This window comes from Ursus americanus, chromosome 12 (genome assembly GCF_024610735.1).
Source record: "Ursus americanus isolate L20-20 chromosome 12, mUrsAme1.1.p, whole genome shotgun sequence".
Lineage (NCBI taxonomy): Eukaryota > Metazoa > Chordata > Mammalia > Carnivora > Ursidae > Ursus > Ursus americanus.
Genome location: NC_142138.1, coordinates 4,057,360 through 4,075,520, shown reverse-complemented (window position 1 = coordinate 4,075,520; position 18,161 = coordinate 4,057,360). Strand labels below are relative to the sequence as shown.

The 18,161-nt window shown below is 55.0% G+C and overlaps 4 protein-coding genes across 11 annotated transcripts in view; 2 read left to right on the top strand and 2 right to left on the bottom strand.

The window, feature by feature from the left end:
• Positions 1–4,619, top strand: part of TESK2 (testis associated actin remodelling kinase 2) — a 127,526-nt gene extending 122,907 nt beyond the window's left edge. The window contains exons 6-11 of the mRNA XM_045799694.2: positions 805–887; positions 1,118–1,202; positions 1,456–1,539; positions 1,742–1,828; positions 2,547–2,664; positions 2,935–4,619. Coding sequence (XP_045655650.2) covers positions 805–887; positions 1,118–1,202; positions 1,456–1,539; positions 1,742–1,828; positions 2,547–2,664; positions 2,935–3,659 — 1,182 coding nt within the window. The 3' untranslated portion in view covers positions 3,660–4,619. The remainder of the gene's footprint in view (positions 1–804; positions 888–1,117; positions 1,203–1,455; positions 1,540–1,741; positions 1,829–2,546; positions 2,665–2,934) is intronic.
• Positions 4,530–8,086, bottom strand: TOE1 (target of EGR1, exonuclease). The gene is made up of 8 exons (XM_045799695.2): positions 7,946–8,086; positions 7,046–7,188; positions 6,916–6,956; positions 6,686–6,782; positions 6,401–6,559; positions 5,878–6,137; positions 5,517–5,676; positions 4,530–5,435 (listed from the first exon to the last, which is right to left on the bottom strand). The coding sequence occupies exons 1-8, from the start codon at positions 7,995–7,997 to the stop codon at positions 4,815–4,817; spliced, it is 1,533 nt and encodes a 510-aa protein (XP_045655651.1). The 5' UTR covers positions 7,998–8,086; the 3' UTR covers positions 4,530–4,814.
• Positions 7,996–15,396, top strand: MUTYH (mutY DNA glycosylase). 8 transcript variants are annotated; one of them, XM_087865836.1, is made up of 18 exons: positions 8,152–8,292; positions 10,766–10,892; positions 10,991–11,069; positions 11,184–11,304; positions 11,852–12,000; positions 12,090–12,129; positions 12,251–12,324; positions 12,461–12,502; positions 12,578–12,649; positions 12,735–12,848; positions 12,933–13,030; positions 13,107–13,251; positions 13,331–13,394; positions 13,570–13,761; positions 13,860–13,996; positions 14,081–14,233; positions 14,429–14,470; positions 15,200–15,396. In XM_087865836.1, the coding sequence occupies exons 2-18, from the start codon at positions 10,864–10,866 to the stop codon at positions 15,329–15,331; spliced, it is 1,683 nt and encodes a 560-aa protein (XP_087721962.1). In that variant the 5' UTR covers positions 8,152–8,292; positions 10,766–10,863; the 3' UTR covers positions 15,332–15,396. The 8 variants fall into 8 exon arrangements, with proteins under 8 accessions (XP_045655644.2, XP_045655643.2, XP_087721962.1 ...); XM_045799690.2 differs by having other exon boundaries at positions 11,849–12,000; XM_087865837.1 differs by lacking the exon at positions 8,152–8,292 and having other exon boundaries at positions 10,764–10,892; positions 11,001–11,069; positions 11,849–12,000.
• Positions 15,397–15,863: 467 nt separating this feature from the next.
• HPDL (4-hydroxyphenylpyruvate dioxygenase like) lies at positions 15,864–17,586 on the bottom strand. Its single transcript, XM_045799462.2, has one exon. It carries the CDS (start codon positions 17,267–17,269, stop codon positions 16,154–16,156), a length of 1,116 nt encoding a protein of 371 aa, XP_045655418.2. The 5' UTR covers positions 17,270–17,586; the 3' UTR covers positions 15,864–16,153.
• Positions 17,587–18,161: the final 575 nt, after the last annotated feature.

Sequence of the window (18,161 nt, the reverse complement as noted above, 5' to 3'; positions counted from 1 at the left end):
CAGAACGTGCTCCCTGCTACACTGCAAGAGGAAGTGGCAGAGAGGAGGCGTTAAAGGAGCTGAGAAGAGAGAGAGGGTGGTGAGAGCTGGAGAGGACAGGGTGGAAAGGTCACTTACCTTAAAACACATGAAATCTTCTGAGGTGAAAAGGGGTTGGGAGAGCACTCCAAATGGAAGGGAACAGTATAAGCAACAACAGAAGCCTGAGGGCGCTGTTCAGGCTTCAGGAGTCCAGCTTGTCTGGGACAAGTTTGGCTGGAGATGTGTGCGTGGGACCGGCAGGGGGTAGGTCAGTTGGTTAGAGCCGGATCACAGACGGAGAGGAAGCTGCTTGTGATCCTGTGGGCAGTGGAAGGCAGTGCAGGCCTGAGCACCTGTCTTAACGTTTACATTGCTTGGCCAGGGCAGGCTAGCCTTTGGGTCTCTGCATTCTGAGGAAAAGAAGATGGGAGGCCGGGGGCCTGATAGTCTGTCTTCCTCCACTAGATTATAAGTTCCAAGAGGACAAAGATATCTGTTCACTGAGGTATCTCTGGCACTTAGAACCATGCTTAGTATATAGAAAGCAAAGATAAATATTTGTTTGAAGCATATGAATCTTAGGGCAGCCACCCAAGATCCAGGCCTGTGTCATCTCACATGGCTGACAGAGCCCCCAAGTCTGACCACTGGGGTCAGCCTAAGCGTGTGGTTTCACCAAGGAGGAGAGGCCAAGGTGCCCTGTGGCAGGGAAGAGTGGTGGTAACCTTATGGCTGGCTGGTCCCCCTTCTGAGCCACATTATCTTCTTCTTTGGGAACCCTAGAACTGCCTGATAAAGAGGGATGCGAATGGTTACTCTGCAGTGGTAGCTGACTTTGGCCTGGCTGAGAAGATTCCTGACGTCAGGTGGGTAGCCCTAATAGGTACTGGGGTCACAGAAGGGACTGAAGCAAAGAGAAAACTCCAGCTTCCTCCCCAGAGGCCAGAACTTGGTCACAGCTCAATGCCAGCTCCCTAAATTTGGTCAGTCTTAGTGCCTGTCCTTCAGGGAGAGGAATTCCCAGTGGTCAGATATCCCATTGCACAAGTGGCAAGCTCATTTTCCATATAATCTCCCCTCCACCCCCACACCACAGCTTGGGGAGTGAGAAGCTGGCCGTGGTAGGCTCACCCTTCTGGATGGCACCTGAGGTTCTCCGAGATGAGCCCTATAATGAAAAGGTGAGTCTGGGGACCCTGGGGCCTGGTTCTTCTTAGAATCCACTCTTAGCAGAAGGTATCCAGGATCACCCTGTACATTCCGGGTGAGGACCTCTATCCTGCTAAGAGCAGGACTGGTCCTCGGGAGCTGCCCAGTAAGTGAACTGAATGAAATACAGACAATAGGGCTCAGGCCTGGGATGGTGGACCTGAGAGGCAGAAACCCCATCTCTCACCCCACTGAGAAGGAAACTGAGGTCTCACTACCCACCAGGCGGACGTGTTCTCTTATGGTATCATCCTCTGTGAGATTATCGCCCGCATCCAGGCTGATCCGGACTATCTTCCCCGCACAGAGGTGAGCTGCAGGCATCGCGCACAGTGCCAGTGGGATTGGGCTGGTTTTGAAGCTATGGAACTGTTGTTCCCAGGGTGGAGTTGCTGGAACTGTCTGTGTGGTTACTTCGGGGCAATTCTCAGCCTCTGCTAAGCAGGCCGGGATGCGTGGAGGGATTAATGACCAGTCCACCATGTGCCCACCCTACCATACCTATCCACAGAACTTCGGGCTAGACTATGACGCGTTCCAGCATATGGTGGGAGACTGTCCCCCCGACTTTCTGCAGCTCACCTTCAACTGCTGTAACGTGAGTGTCTCCCTCCCCTCCCCCCAGCTTCGGTCAGGCACTGGCTGAACCCCTTCCATCTGGTTAGGACTGTAGGGACAGGCTGCTCAGTTAGCTTCACGAGGAGCCTCATTTTCACTGACGAATGGCAGTGCCCACGGCCCCTCCTCCAGGCCTGACAGACTGTCCAGAGCCCTGGACCAAGGAAAGGAAAATTGCTCTGTATTACACAGTCCTCAGCCTGCAGGGCAGACTCAGCACCTCTTGCCTTGGACATTGATAGAGCTCCAGTCAGGTTTCAGTTGGACTTTGGGTCCAGCTGCTCTTAAGGCCCATGGGAAGAGCTTTTGTTAGCCTTCATTTATATTATACAGCTCTGGGGCTGGACCTACCTGTCATGATCAAGGGGTAGCTGGGCTTTGTCCAGGTAGCTCCCAGAAACATGTTAGCAGTAGAATGCAAGAACAGAACAAAGCAATGTAAGCATACCGTTTTGGATGGTTCTGTGCCCTTCGAGGGGATAAGACACATACAGAAAGGGTGCTGAAAGGGGCGGGTATGTGACAATGGCATCTTCCCTGACCTTCACTTTGGGAATCACCCTCATGGTCTGGGGCCTTTAGAAAAGATCTCTTAGCTGCATGTCTGAATCTTAGAAGATGCCAGAAACAGACTCAAATGCCATCCTTGGGGTGGAAGATAGGAGGGCAGGGCTAATGGCTGGTGTGGATGACTACAGATGGACCCCAAACTGCGCCCATCCTTTGCGGAGATTGGGAAGACCCTGGAGGAAATTCTGAGCCATTTACAGGAAGAAGAGCTGGAGACGGACAGGAAGCTGCTGCCCACAGCCAAGGGTAAGAGATCAGACCAGAGTGTTCTACCTGACCCCAAGGGAAGAAATCAGGATGTGGGGCCTTCCTCTCCAGGGCTGATTGTAGGATCCCATGTCCAGAACGTGGAGGGGCAGGGGATGATGGAAAAAGTACTGGACCAAGAATTATGACTTGGCCTATTGCCTCCCTTGAGTTTGTTTTCTCATTGGTGAAATGCTTTGTGGCACAAGGTGCCGCTTCTGTTTGCTATGACTAGTGTGATTAACCCTGATTTGACTCATTGTTTCTCAGGACTCTTGGAGAAAGGACCTGGGGTGAAGCGACTGAGCTCACTGGATGACAAGATCCCTCCCAAGTCCCCACGCCCAAGACGTACTATCTGGTTGTCTCGAAGCCAGTCAGACATCTTCTCCCGTAAGCCCCCACGTACAGTGAATGTCTTGGACCCGTACTACCGGCCACAACGAGATGGTGCTGCCCGCACCCCCAAAATCAACCCTTTCAGTGCTCGCCAGGACCTCAAGGGTGGCAAGATCAAGTTCTTTGACCTGCCCAGCAAGTCTGTCATCTCCCTGGTATTTGACCTGGATGCACCAGGGCCCGGAACTCTCCCTGTGGCTGACTGGCAGGAGCCCCTGGCCCCACCTGCTCGCCGGTGGCGTTCTTTGCCTGGTTCACCAGAGTTCTTGCATCGAGAGGCCTGTCCATTTGTGGGCCGAGAAGAATCACTATCTGATGGGCCCCCACCACGCCTCAGTAATCTCAAGTATAGAGTGAGAGAGATCCCACCATTCCGAGCATCTGCCCTCCCAGCTGCTCTAGCCCATGAAGCCATGGACTGCTCCAGTGCCCAGGAAGAAAATGGTTTTGGGCCCAGGCCCCAGGGGGCCAGTCTGTGCCTTGCAGGTGCCTCTGAGGAAATGGAGGTAGAAGAAGAAAGGCCAAGAGGCTTGGCTCCAGTCCCTTTCTCTGTCTCAGGCACAGGCCTGAAAACCCAGGGCAAACAGGATGGGTGAGGGGGTTAGTCCTCAGCTCACCTTGGGGGTGGACCTACATTTGAAGCCACAGGGCCCCCTTGGTGCACAGCCACGACTCTTCCCTGCGGCCTACAGAGCAGGCAGGCCAGGCCAAGCCAGGCTCAATCTGGGGGCTCCAAGTGCCCAATGGCTGTGTATGAGAGGGGAGGCAGCAGTGAAAGGCCTTCCTAGTTAGGGCCAAAAGCTGATATGAAGCTTCTGAAATCCAGCAAGGAACTCTGGCTCCCACCTGACGTCATCCCAGTGCACGTCCCCAGACAGGACTAGAGGACTCCTAGTTCTAGTTTGAGCTGGCAGGCAGCTAATACCCCAGGTTCTTTTCCCACCCCAGGTCTGTCTTTTGCCCTTTCCTGGGTCACATAAGCTACTGGATGGAACCTGGAGCTAACCAGGAAGCCATAAAGGGCGTGGCTATTTCTCAGACCTGAACACCGGGGAGCTTCTTGCCAGGACGTCTTAAGACACTTGAATAATTGCTGTTTGCACTTACTGCATGGTCAGACCACATCACTACATTTCTATGCGAGGGGAGGGTGAGGCAGCGTGGTGGTCATGGCTCTTAGCTAACCTATTCAAAGATCTTTTCCAGTTGATTAATCTATTTTCATATTTATGAAGGAGTCTTAATGTTCTGCCCCATGAAACTTTCAACCCTGTGGTTGGGAGTGGGGCTGGTTTTGTAGGCCGCAGGGCCTGCTCTATGTATTTGTCAACGTGTGATACACCCAGTTGGTTCAATGGTTTATACATGGACCGATTTTCTTCCCTTCCTGCTATGGCTGGAGCTACGGGAACAGTCTGTCCTTACAGAGCCGCAATAAGAAATAACCAAAGATGAAGCTGGTCAAATATTTTCATAACTTGTTTCTGTTGATTTTTTGGTAATACTTTTTCCCAAGACACTTTCAGATTTAAAAATTAAATAAAGTCTGTGTTACAGGTGCTGGTCAGCCTCCTTACGTGTATGCTTGTTCCAAAGCCTTTAGCGTAAAGAAGAAGGTCCAGGCCAGGACCACCCCCCCGCCCCAAGTCTGTAGAAGGTGGGAGTAGACCATTCACAGGCTAGAGGGACCCAGACACCCCTGTTCACTCTCCGTTCTCTTCCTGGGCCTTGAGTGCTAGGCAGAGGTTGGGTCAGCTGCTGCCCCAAGCCAGCTTCATCTTCTGGTTGTGGGCTTTGGAGGATCGGGAGAACTGGCTCTTGGCTACTGTGAGGGGTACAGCTTTGCCACTCAGGTATACCTTGTTGTGGCACTCAGGTAGCCAGGGGCCAGAGCTACAGAGCTGGGGTCCTTGGCTCACTCCCACATAGGCCATCACGTAACCGGTCATAAAGGCATCAAAACCAGCCCGATGGAGTCCATCTCCAGGCACTGGGTGAGGACCAGCTTGACTCCCCGGCACTTCGGAGGCAGCCGTATCAGCTATTTCCGGCCCTGCTGCTTTAAGCCCCAGCTCCAAGTCATTTTTGTGACCTTGCTCCAAGCCAGGCTGGCTCCTAGTCTCATCCTCAGCCACCTCCTGCTCAATTTCTTCAGCCTTAAGGCCATCCCCACAGACCTGCTTCACGGGAGGACAATCCTCAGTTTCCTCAGAGGTCTGTTTCCCAGGCGGGCCCAGCAAAGCCCTCCGCCGTTTCTCCCTACGTCGCCGTCGTCGCCGCTTGTCCTCCACCACAGCCTCGTCGGTGTCAATGATAAGATCAATATCATGGGACCGAGGACACTGGGGTCCCAGGGGGCACCAACCATAGGCCTAGAGGGAGGAAAGAAGCTTAGAGAGGGGTTCCAGGCATCAGCACCTCCCTTCCCCCAAGAAATGGGTGGGTGCACTCACCGAAAAGTTGTCACAGACGCTGGTGGGATGAGGACGGTGGGCTGTAGGAGGCATGCAGCAGCGGTAGTCAATGTGGGCCCTCATGCTAGGAGGATAGCTGCAGAACTCCAGGGTAAGGTGTGGGCTGCCAGCTGCCCGCTGCTTCCCATTTTCCCGCTCGCTGAAACAGCGTGAGAGGGTATTGGTCCACCAGCTTATAAACTCCGTAGGAATAGGGTTTTTTTGGTCAGTTTTGCTTACTGCTGAATCCTCAGCACCTAACACAGTGCCTGGCACGTGGTAGGCACTCAATAAATACGTTAAGTAAACGAAATAATCAGGCTTATACCACCCCTCCCCCCCGCCTTAAACAGTTCCTCACCATTTCCGGAAAGCATATTCTAGGTAGGAGGCCACGAAGCGCGTATGAAACTCAGCAGCATATTTGGTGTCATAAATGCCAGCTGGGAACATTTCACACAGGTCAGCAGTGAAGGTTCCCAAGCTCTCGGGCAGGTGCGCATAGAAGTTCTGGTACAGGAACACCAAGTCTATAAGACCATTATGTAGGACCAGGGGCCGGCGGGCCCGAATTAGCTCCAGGAACAGCGTCCTCACCGACTGGCTCTGACTCTCATCGCCCTGGGTGGAAGGAAAGGGGTCGTCGGGAAGGACAGTCCGTAGGGAGCCTCTCTTGCAGGACACTTATTCCAGGCACCCCTAACTGGAAAGCCCTCCCTCCCTGCCTTACCCAATGCTAGTTTTCTGTGGATCAGGCCTGTTTCCACAGCCCTGTCCCTAGTGATTTCCCATATTCTCTAAGAAGCAGATCCTCCCCCCGCACCCAGCCTCAGTTAGGAGGAAATGAAGTCACAGCAGGGGCAGTCTCAAGGCTGGAGGCCTACCTTGTCATTGCCCTTGTGGTACGGGATACCCTGAGCATACTGCCGGTTGAAGTTGAAGCCATGCTGTACCAAGAACTGCACGGACTTCGGTTCTATTACATACTCTTCCATACACAGCAGGGTCAGATTGAACACCTGAGCCAGGTAGCAGTGTTCACCCTGAGAGAGAAAGGATCTGCCACGTCAGAATTAGGGATAAAAACACCTCACACCCGATGTTCTTCAGGATCTCCACCCTCCTCCCCCCAACCACAGACAAGGAATAGGAAGAAGATCAGTCTATACCTTGTCTGGCTGCTGCTTGAAGCAGGCAAGGCCCAGGGAGAGAACAGAACGGGTCCTGGCCGCATGACACACGGACTTGTAACGTTCCTCGATGCACCTTGGGGTCGGGTTTAGGGGGTGGCTGTGGCTGGGAGTTAGCCCTCAAACCACCCAGGACCGTGACTTCTACTCCAGGGATGAGGTCTGTCCCTCCTGCCAAGGCTGGCACTATGATCAGGGCTTATACTTACTGGTTCAGCAAACTCTTCCTGTCCCCAAGCCCACTCAGTTCCTGGGAGTGTGTAAAGAGAGAGTTTGGTGTCAGGTTCCCAGCACCAGCCCTTTCACAACTACCTGCCCTCCCCATTCGCCAACCCTCACCGTGTCCACAGCCACGAAGCTAGCGGTCTTTATGGCCAGCAGGAGGGATGGCCACATCTCCTTGAAGTTGTCACTCTGCACATCCACCACGGGCACCTGGACTACTAGCTCCTCCTCAGATTTTGTGCTTTTGCTGACACCGCCTGAGGGTAAGGAGAGGATGGATGGTAATGCTGGGGCAGTGGCCCAGGGAGCAGATACCAAGGTAAGCCGTGGCTGGGGGTGGAATGCTGGGGGGCAGTGGCCATTAAGGCAAGAAAAAGCACCTCTCTCCTCCAAGCCTTTGTATCACAGATGTTCTACACACAGGCCTTGGAGTGAACAGTGCTTAATTTGGGGAGAGAAAGCCGGCGCCTTCCAGTGGTTTCTGTGAGACACTGGGAAAATTACTTCTCCCCTTAGCATCACAATCTTTAGAAGAGGAAGGCTGGACTAGACGATCGGTGAGGTTCCTTCCCACATCCCGCAGGAAGTCCTTCTCAGGGCTTGAGGAATGCGACTCCTTTAATATCCCCCAAAGCTCCATAGTACTGTTCCCACGGGGCCCCAGTAGCCACAAGCGGCGGAAACAGGACGCCCCAGAGCCGCATAAATAATTGCTCACACCCAAGCTCCCAGTATGTTCCACTTCCTTCGTACCCGCGCCACTTAACAGAACCCTGAGCTCTGGACTACACCTCCCGACACGCCCCTACCGGCCCCTACTGCTCCCAGCACGCCAAGCCGCTGCAGCCGGAGCCGCGGTGCCCACCGGGACTTGTAGTCTCCTCGTGGCTGCTTCAGAAGGCATAAGCTAGTCCTCTGAACCTTGAGATCAGTTTCTAGAGCCCAGAGCCCGAGGCCTTCCCCTCTCCGGAGCGCACAGGGTTTTAAGGCGGGAAACCCTGGAAAGCCACTTACCGTCAGGGGCCGCTGGGGCTGAGGCTACGCCATCGCCACTGTCCGCGGCCATGACACGGCGCGCCCCTCGCCTAAGTAGTCGGCGGGTACGCGGGGCTTCCGCTTCTTATCCCTGCGCGGCTCCGGCGGTCGGGGACGGGGCGGGGCCTTGCCCTCCGAGTCGCCGAGTCGCCGACGGGTCGGACTTCCGTTCACACCTCCCGGGTCTGGCGCGGAGGAGGCGGCCCGGCGCGCGCGGGGACCTATGCGCTGGCGCCGTGCGGGGACCTATGCGCTGGCGCCGTGTGGGCCGGAGCCACGCCCCCTGGAGTGCGTCGGGAGCCGGGCGCGGGAGACCGAGCGGGAAGGTAATTCCTTCTCCGCGTTCTGCCGGCGGGAACGTGGGCGGCCGCTGTAGACGGTCTTCAGCCACGCGGCCCCGAGGTGGGGGTGGGGGTCCCCAGAGGAGGTGAGGCTACCCGGGCCAGCCTGGAGCGTGCTTGGGAGTTAGGCACAGACCGGGCAGTTAGGGGGAAAGAAGGATCTTCTGGGAAGAGGCAAATTCACAGGCGGGATGGAGACCTCACTTCCAGGAAGTGAAAAGGCTGGGAGGAGGATTCGAGACGAGCTGCCAGAGGGGTTAGAGCCACCGACTGGCAAGGAAGCCTTTGCAATAATCCAGGCCGGAGGTATACTTGACCTAGGGAGTGATTGCACTTGATTCTCCAGGTCTCCGGTTCCCATCCTCTCGACCCACCAAGAAAGCTCAACCCTTTCTCCTTGGTTGTTCACTGTTCCTAGTTCATCTTCAGCCTTTCTCTCTCCACTGAGCCTTTTCCATCATTATTTAGAAGTTTGGATTTCTCCCATTCTGAACAAAGAAAACCTCTTACTGTCGCTCATCCGGTTAATTAACTTAACAGTGCTTGTATACAACTTACCTAGCACTGTGCTCAGCTCAGGGGACTCTACAGTCAACAAAAGAGACTCAGTCCTTGCTCATGGAGTTTTGTAGTCATGTCAGGGAAGCCGCCACTGATCAAAGAAACAAATGTGAAATTATAATTAGTATAAGAGGAAAAATGGAGAATTACGTAAGAGGGTGAGACTAGGGGAGAGGGGCTGATTTGGACATTTAAGTCAAGACCTGAAAGAATGAGTAACTGTTAGGTGAAGCACAGGATAACAGCTGTCCAAACAGAGGGAAAGGATTGGGTGAGATTTCAAGGCCGACAGACACGTGGGGGATTGAAGCAACTATTTAGGCAGATGTGGCTGGAGCATAGTGAGTGAGGGGATGAGGCAGGTGGGGAATCTTTGGAGCCTACAAAACTATATTAAGAGGATTGGATTCTCAGAGCAATGGGTGTGACAGCCAAAGTCCTCCAGTGGCTCCCAAGGTACTTAGTGATCCTGTGCTCCCTACCTTCTTTACTTATTTGACCTCATCTACTACTCACCCTTTTCTCGGTCCCTTCTAACCACACTGGCTTCCTTATTATTCTGCAAACACACCAGGTACCTTCCTTAGGGCCGTTGCTCTAGCTCCTTTTTTAGGATGCCTTTGGCTAATTCTTTCGATTGCCTTAAATCATTGGTCAAATACCACTTTAATAAGGCCCACCTTGATCATGTACTCTAAAATTGCAACATTCCAGGAGGTGCCTGGGTGGCTCAGTCGGTGAAGCATCTGCCTTCTGCTCAGGTTGTGATCCCAGGGTCCTGGGATGGAGGCGCACATGGGCTCCCTGCTCAGCAGGGAGTCTGCTTCTCCCTCTGCCTCTGCCCCCCTCCTTGTACTTTCTTGCTCTGTCAAATAAATAGCAGCATTCCATCACCACTCCTTATCCCTTCACCTACTCGACTTTTTCTCTTTATGTTAGTATTTATCACTTAACATCCTATATAATTTAATTTAATTATTGTTTGTCCCCCATTAGAATATAAGCTCTATGATGATAGGAACCTTTGGTGTTTTATTTACTGAAGTATTCCAAGTACGTAAAACTGCTTGGCATATAGGCACTGTATAAACATTTGGTCAGTGAATTAGTAGGAAGCCATTGAAGGTTTTAAGTAAGAAAATAACATGATCTTGTCTTAAAAGACTGCTTCACTGTTTGGAGAATAGATTGTAGAGTGACTTATCGAGTTAGTGAGTTTGGTGAAGGAAGTTTGGCTGTGAAGGGAAGGAGAGTGGGTTTTGTAAAAGGGATTGAGGAGCAGGACCTTGAGCTCAGCCAGTTTAGGAGAGATCGTTGTTTCATATCACGAGGGGAAGAAGGAGAATGCAGATAAGTACAGAGTGCAGTCAACGTGTGCATTCGTTTTTTTTCCTCTGAAGGAGGAAGCAAGCTCTTTTGATGAAAATGAGGTGATGAAGTCGGTTTCAGGGGAAGAGGTAGAACCAGGGGCTCAGCAGGGACTGTAGCACAGCACAGGAGTGCAGTCTCTGGATGCAGACCTTTTGGGTTTGGGTGGACAAGTTGCTTCATCTCTACAAGCCTCAATTTGCTCATAACTAAAAGGGAGGTGGTACTAGCATATGCCTAATGGAGTTGTCTGGAGATTGAGTGAGAAATTGGTAAAACATTTAGCATGGGGTCTGGCATACAGTAAGCCCTCACTGTTAGCTGTTCGAGAAAAGGGCACCAAAAGAACAGTAAGGGAGTGAAGATCAACCAGAAACATTTCTCATTACCAGTGGGCAGCCAGCTTTGGTTTACTAGATCAAGATTAGGAATAAAAATAGCACATCCCCTCCCACCACCACCCCAACTTGCCATCTGCTCTCAGGGAAATCTCTTCCCATCTCTGATCCTTGGTTTCTCCTTTCTGTAGAGTGGCGGTTTGGGCTGCATGATGGCTCAAGGCTGTTTCGTGTGCTGCATCTCCACCAGATAAGCTTCCTCCCCGCCCTGTGCTTCTAGACACACCTAATGAACCCCTGTCCACACATACAGTCACGGTGAGCATCCAGGATACACAGGTGTAACCAGCCCAGCCCAGCCCTGGCCTCTTCTTTCGTGTGTCTCCGAGATGATGCTAATGTTGGTCTCTCTGAAGTCCCTTGCAGAAATTCAGCCCCACTGGTCATACCTCCGTGCCACAGCCAGCCAAGAGCCAACCCATGAGCATCTGGAGAGTGAGGAAAGCTAGACACCATAATGAGGGTTGTAGAGAGGGAGGTGGTTCTGTGCCCATTGGGGGGCCCCAAGATTCAGCCTCATTGTGACTACTTTGGGCCTTTTTCTTCTAGGCCATCATGAAGAAGCCACGAACAGCTGTGAGGAGTCGTCCCAGGAAGCAGGCATCCCGCCAGGAGGGAAGGGAGAAGCGTGTCCTCAGCAGCAGCCAGGTCAAGCCTCCTACCCCCAATGGTGAGGAGCTCCATCCTAGTCAGAGATGAAGGTGCTGGTTTCATTGGCCATGAAAGGGAGGGAGATTTGGGCTGGGAAGGGAGCACGGTATGTGTCAGGACCGCAAGGGACTAATTAAGGGTCTCATTCTGACTTTGCTGTACAATTTTGGGATAATTGCTCTGAATGGCTGCTTTTTTTACCAGTGACTCTGTGCATTTCCTTCCTCCTGTGGCTTTCATGGGATCGAATGAGTTTATGAGCCTGAAAATGTTTCGTAAATGGGAAAGCCCTGCACACGTATACATTATGCTTGGCTGAAACTGTTGGGTTTTCATTGTGACCCAGAGTCAAAGGAGGCAGCGGTATCCCCCTGGGAACGTTAAGGCCGGAAATCTGGCTCAGATTACACACAGCTAGAGCATTCTGGTCTGACTCCAGGTCCAAAGCTTAAGCAAGGGGTTGGGGTGGGGGACGGCCTCAGTGGGAGCAGCCAGGCTGCAGTGCCCTGGTACCTGGTGCACAGCCTGTGCAGGAACGATGCCTGAGTTTCCTGGGGCCCCAGCAGGCCTGGCCAGGCGGCAGGAGGAGGTGGTGGTGCAGGCCTCTGTGTCCCCGTACCATCTGTTCAGAGGCACAGCTGAGGTCAGAGCCTTTCGGGAGAACCTACTGAGATGGTACGACCGAGAGAAGCGCGACCTACCCTGGAGAAGGCGGGTAAGCAGGCGAGGGCCAGGGACAGTGGGGTGGGAGGTGGGTACCCAGCTCTCTCCATACTAACTCTTTACCTGGAATTGCTTTGGCAGGCAGAGGGTGAGGTGGACCTGGACAGGCGGGCTTACGCGGGTGAGTGCGTGTCTTGAGAGCAGAGCTGCTGTGCCTGGACGCCCACTGGTCTGGGGTCTAGGGGCTGTGTGCTGGGAGCAGGGCAGCTCACAGTGCCCTCATGCCAATCCCTCTCCCCCAGTGTGGGTCTCAGAGGTCATGCTGCAGCAGACCCAGGTTGCCACGGTGATCGACTATTATACCCGATGGATGCAGGTGACTTCAGGGGAGGAAGGGGAGGGTCATGAGCCAGACCCCAGAGAGAGCCCAGCCCTTGGGGTCGGGCAGAGAAGGCTTCCTCCACCTCCCTCGACCGTGCTCTTACTTCTTTTTGATTGCCTTCGAGCTATAGAAGTGGCCAACGCTGCAGGATCTGGCCAGTGCTTCCCTGGAGGTAAGAGTCCCCCTGGGGTAGGGGGAATGGGGACAACTGAGGACTGACCACTGGTCTCTCCCATCTCACCCACAGGGGGTGAACCAGCTCTGGGCGGGCCTGGGCTACTACTCTCGAGGCCGGCGGCTGCATGAGGGAGCCCGGAAGGTAAGGGGGTGATGGGGTGACAAGTAAGGGGGTGAGCCCCAGGGCATCAGGTGTCTCATAACCTAGAACCTGCCCCCCCAATCAGGTGGTAGAGGAGCTAGGGGGCCATGTGCCACGTACAGCAGAGACCCTGCAGCAGCTCCTGCCTGGCGTGGGGCGATACACAGCTGGAGCCATTGCCTCCATTGCCTTTGGACAGGTGAGCCCCTAGCCCGCCCCACTCGATGTGTGCCCAGCCTCCTTCCTCTCAGAGTGGGCTGACTCCTGGATTCCTCTGTGCCAGGCAACTGGTGTGGTAGACGGGAATGTAGTACGGGTGCTATGCCGCGTCCGAGCCATTGGTGCGGATTCCAGCAGCGCCCTTGTCTCCCAGCATCTCTGGTAGGATATCGGGGTCATGGGGAGACCGGGAAGGGTGCCTCCAAAGTGTCTCTGGCTCAGCCACATTCCCTTGTAGGAGCTTAGCCCAGCAGCTGGTAGACCCGGCGCGGCCCGGGGACTTGAACCAAGCAGCCATGGAGCTGGGGGCCACAGTGTGCACCCCGCAGCACCCGCGCTGCAGCCAGTGCCCCGTGCGGAGCCTGTGTCGGGCACACCAGAGGGTGAGCCATCTGGGGAAGGGGCAGGCAGGGGTCCTAGAGGGTGACCCCTGCCGCATGACGTCTGCCTCATGCCTCTTAGGTGGAGCGGGAACAGCTCTTAGCCTCGCGGAGCCTGCCAGGCAGCCCTGATGTGGAGGAGTGCGGTGAGTGCCAGCCCCAGCCCTCTCCCGCACCGTCAGGGACCTGCTCGTGGAAGCCACCTTCCCATTTATCCTACAACCTGGTTAAGCCTCTGCAGAGCTGGGCCATGGCCTGCACTCTGGGCTTGGCACCTAAGCTCACCGGGCCTGAAGGGCGCTTGGGGATCTCTCTTCCCAGCTCCCGGCTCGGGGCAGTGTCGGCTGTGCGCGCCTCCCTCAGAGCCCTGGGACCCGACCCTGGGAGTGACCAACTTCCCCAGGAAGGCCAGCCGCAGGCCCCCCAGGGAGGAGTGCTCTGCCACCTGTGTTCTGGAACAGCCCAGGGCCGTTGGGGGTCCTCGAATTCTGCTGGTGCAGAGGCCCAATTCAGGTACCTAGATCCTCGGAGCGGAGGGTGGTGGCAGGAGCGACAAGGGGGAAATGGAGTCAACAGCTAAGGCCTGGCCACACCCGGCTGCCCCGTCACAGGTTTGCTGGCGGGACTGTGGGAATTCCCGTCTGTGACCACAGAGCCCTCTGGGCAACGTCAGCGTCAGGCCCTGCTGCAGGAACTGCAGAGATGGGCTGGGCCCCTCCCAGCCACGCGCCTCCGGCATCTGGGGCAGGTGAGTGAGCAGTGGGAGAGGCAGGGTGACAGCTTTTGTGGGCACATCCACGGGCCTGTTTCAGCCCCTTGGCCCTCCCTCCAGGTGGTCCACACCTTCTCTCACATCAAGCTGACATACGAAGTATACGGTCTGGCCCTGGAAGGGGAGACGCCGGTGACCACCACACCACCTGGCGCTCGCTGGCTGACCCGCGAGGAGTTTCACACTGCAGCTGTCTCCACCGCTATGAAAAAGGCACTATCTGTGTTGTCTTCGTTGTACTTTTTCGTGTTTCCTGCATGTTCTACGTGAACCTATTACCATGTAAACAGGGAAAAACAAAAGCATATTTTAAACGTGTGGGGGCATGAAGTTGAGGAGAGGCCACAGACGTTTGGCTCTTTGGGGGAAGATGCCAGCCCTACTCTCTCGCCCTCTCTCCTTGGCTAGGTGTTCCGTGTATACGAGGGCCGACGGCCAGGGGCCTGCAAGGTGAGTCTCTTGGCCCTCACCCAGCCATCTTTCCCCAGGCCCGAATCCACGGGTTTTCAGTGAATTAAATGACACATGCTTGGGTGAACATTATCCACTCCAGATTTCGCCGTGGGGAGAGGAATGATAGTTTTTCCCTGGAGACCTTATAGCTTGAAGTCCAGGGTGGAGAGAGAATGAGAACAAATGATGGGGACAATAGGGCCACAGGTGTGTAAAATGCTTGTACTAGGTTTTGTAGCATATGAGGTGGAGAGCTTTTGGTTCTGTCTGGGAGGCAAGGATCAGGAAAGGCTGCTTAGAAGAAACAGGTGGTCATCTGGGTCAAAGAAGCGAATCATTATCTCCAGGTTTGGAAGGGGAATCCACAGTAAGAATGTTCTTACCAGGCCCAAGAGTAGGGTGAGAAAGGCTGGCGTAATGGGGTCTGCAGCGCTCAAGGGGCGGGACGCATTTGATTAGCAGAGCCTGCGCCAGCCGTTCAGGGCCATGAACACCAGGCCACTAAAGCATTTTTGGTGGAGAGAGGAGTCCGATTTGTATCTTAGGAAGACTGCCTTGGGCGCTGCCATTTAGAATTGACTGAAGAGGTAGATACCGGAGACAGGTTGGAAGCCTTACAGCGTTTAGACTAGAACCTGAGCTTTTTATCAGTGGAGTGGAGAGGGGGCGGAAGGAGAGGACTCTCTGCTGCCCCCTTAGTGCCTCCTTCCTTTGGCTTCTGCACAGGGTTCCAAAAGATCCCCGGTGTCCACTCCATCCAGCCGGAAAAAGCCCAGCCCGGGCCAGCAACTCCTGGATAGTTTCTTTCGGCCTCATATCCCAAGGGATGCACCCAGCCTCAACAGTACTGCCCAGTGACACCTCGGGCACCCGCCACTTCCTGAGAATCCAGTTTTTTAATAAAGTGCTTATTTTTATAGTCATTTTGGAGACTTTCCACCCCCTCCCTAGCCCACTCATTCTTCCCCTCGGAGGGACCCAGAAAGTGGTAAAATCCTGCTTGGTGCTGACTCCCAGCCAGCCCTGGGCAAATGGGGGTGGGTGTTCTGTCCAGAGTGATCTGTCCTCCCCGAACCCCCAGGAGAGAGGGAGAAAGCAGCTGCAGGGGGTCCCTGCCAGTGGCTGACACCCGACACCCTTGGGAGCAGCGGTATTCGGCTGGGCTCAGCACTGACCCAGCCCCTCCCCACCTGCAGAGGCTGCTCCCTAGGGAAAAGCGAAATGGGAGGATTTGTTCTATCTTAAATTCCTACCTAAAATACTACATTTTTTTCTGTGTTGTTTCATATATAGTGAAACAATACAGCAAATCAAGGGGTTAATAATCATAAAATGGGGGGGAGAGGGAGGGAAATGGGATGAGAGAAGGTCACAGAGATGGTTCAAAAGTATTGGTAAGTTCTATTTCCTAAATATGTAATTCCTTTATTATTCTTCATATCTTGCATCTATATTAGTTATAGACTTATGTAAGAACATTTCATAGTTTTAAAAGAAAAAAAAAAATCCCAGCTCTTTGGACCCCAGTGAGACCTTCAAGTTCTGGTAGGTACTCAAGAGATGGTGGCCATACCTGGCCCCTGGGGACAAAGCCCTTCACCCCCCAGCCTCTGCAGGTGTTTCTCAGTTCCAGCTGGCCCTGTGCTCCAGGACAGAGGGTGAACCCAGCCCCAACCTTCCTCAGGCTTCCCGGTCCCTGGCGGCTTGCTCCTGCACTGACTGCCACAGGGCCCGGATGTTGCCCTGGCCAAAGCCTGTGGCCCCCTGCCTCTGAATCAGCTCTAGGAAGAAGGTGTCCTCTGGAAAGAGGGACTTGGTGAAGACCTGAAGCAGAAACTTGCCTTCATCACCATCCAGCAGGATCCCCTGTTGGGCCAGCAGGCTAGGCTTGTGCCCAGCGGCTAGGATCTGCCTTTCCTTGCCCGGCTGCTGGTAGTATGACTCCGGAGGAGCCAGGAGCTGGCCCCCCGCCCCTGCTACCCCCTCAGTGGCTTCTACGATGTTCGGTGTGTAGAGCCCCACGTGCTGCAGTCCTGGTCCCCTGTGCCGGGCCAGGAACTGTGCTACCTGGTCCTGTCCACTAGAAGCCCCCGGTAGGGTCTCAGCCAGCACGAGGGTGGGTACAGCACTGCCTGGTGGGGTCTGCAGGGCAGTGAGCTTCAGTCCCCCTTGCCCAGATCCTGCTGTCACCTGGAGGCCCATCTCGGGATCCTCACCTGGACTCAGTGGCAGGTGGCGAAAGTCTAGACAGTCGTGGAACCAGCGCATCAGTGTCTGGGAGCTACCAGGGGTGCAGGCCAAGGTCAGGTGGTCCACGTGGCTGACCCAGCCGGGGCTGGCTGCAGAGGGCACAGGCTGGAATCCTGGGAGGAAAGGCCCTCGGAAGCCGGCACGCTCCAGGAGTGTCAGGCTGAGGTTGCCGGCGGGTGAGCGCACCACAGTGTAAGTGGCTGTGCCCTGCGTGTCCTTCACGCTAACCGGGGGCACCGGCATGCTGCAGCCCCGCGCGACCAACGTCCGGGCGGCGGCGCCCGCGTCCGCCACGTCGAAGCACAGGTTGGTGGCGCTGGGCACAGCATGACGTGGGTCCAAGCCGTACAGCGGCTCCCGCGGCCCTGCGCCCTCGTTCACCAAAAAGACCGCGTCGCCGCTGCGCAAGGCCAGCTGCCGCCAGCCTTCCGCTTCCCGCACCGCCAGGGCCTGGAAACCGAAGAGACGCTGCAGATCCTGGGTGAGGGACTGCCCCACGGGCACGTGGAAGGCAATGTGGCACAGACGACGGGCGTGCACGGCCATGGCGGTCCGGATGGTGACCCGGGCTCGTCCTTCTCCTAGGGCCGCTCACCTCTCTTTTCAGGACTCCCGGACTCTCCGTCCCAGGTTTGTCGTCGGAAGCCTGTGGAGTCCAGTTTTGCCCGCAGAGCGGTTCCTCACTCTTTTCCGAGGCGAAGTCACAGACCGACCCCCTCTGGGGCTCGCGGCTCTCCTGGCCACCCCCTCTCCAGGCCCGAGCTGCGTTGGGACCACCGGGTCTGCGCGGCGGGTGGCGAAAACCACGTGGAGCCAGAGCGAGGGTGGAGCCGGAGCGAGGGGGCGGTGCCAGTGGCTGCGGCTCACATTCTCCCCCTTCCACCCAGACCCTGTCGCCGAGGGTGCCCCGGGGACGCGGGACTGCCCTTTCCCAGAGCCTCTGGATGGGCCACGCCCTTGGGCCCTGAGCCCCCCTTCTCCCCGCCCTCGGAGATCACAATAGCTGCCTTCACTCGGTGCCAGGCGCGGCTTTCTCTCAGCCCCTAAACTTAGAGCAAAGGGAACCCACACTAGCTGGGGGAGGAGCCAGAATTCCTAACCCCCTCCACCTCCCGCCCCAAGCACGGAATTTCTTATCAATGTTATGTTTTAGCTTAAAAATTCTAGAGAACTTTGCCTTTGAGTAGTAATGTTCCTTTAAGACTTTAAAAAATATTAAAATGTTACGGGTTTTCTTTTCCTCCCCAAATTGGTCCAGAGAAATTGATGCTATAGGAAGATCCTACAAACCCCTTCTCGTTTCTGTCAGTCTCTCAGCTGCACCTACTTCTTTCTTCAACCCCACTTCTCTCTCAACAATCTTTTGCCCACTGGTCCCAAGCAAGATTTGGAGAAAAAAACTGGTGGCTCAGGGCCTGAAAGTTCCTCTCCCAGAACT

Bases quoted from the DNA above. Each gene is read 5' to 3' on its own strand.
- MUTYH (XM_045799687.2), top strand. From the start codon at position 7,996: ATGACACGGCGCGCCCCTCGCCTAAGTAGTCGGCGGGTACGCGGGGCT. The intron at 8,293-11,183 runs GTAATTCCTTCT...TTTTTCTTCTAG, and splicing joins GCGGGAGACCGAGCGGGAAG to GCCATCATGAAGAAGCCACG. The intron at 12,650-12,734 runs GTAAGGGGGTGA...CCCCCCAATCAG, and splicing joins TGCATGAGGGAGCCCGGAAG to GTGGTAGAGGAGCTAGGGGG.
- TOE1 (XM_045799695.2), bottom strand. From the start codon at position 7,997: ATGGCCGCGGACAGTGGCGATGGCGTAGCCTCAGCCCCAGCGGCCCCT. The intron at 6,957-7,045 runs GTGAGGGTTGGC...ACACACTCCCAG, and splicing joins GCTTCGTGGCTGTGGACACG to GAACTGAGTGGGCTTGGGGA. The intron at 5,436-5,516 runs GTGAGTGCACCC...TCCTCCCTCTAG, and splicing joins GCGTCTGTGACAACTTTTCG to GCCTATGGTTGGTGCCCCCT.
- HPDL (XM_045799462.2), bottom strand. From the start codon at position 17,269: ATGGCCGTGCACGCCCGTCGTCTGTGCCACATTGCCTTCCACGTGCCC.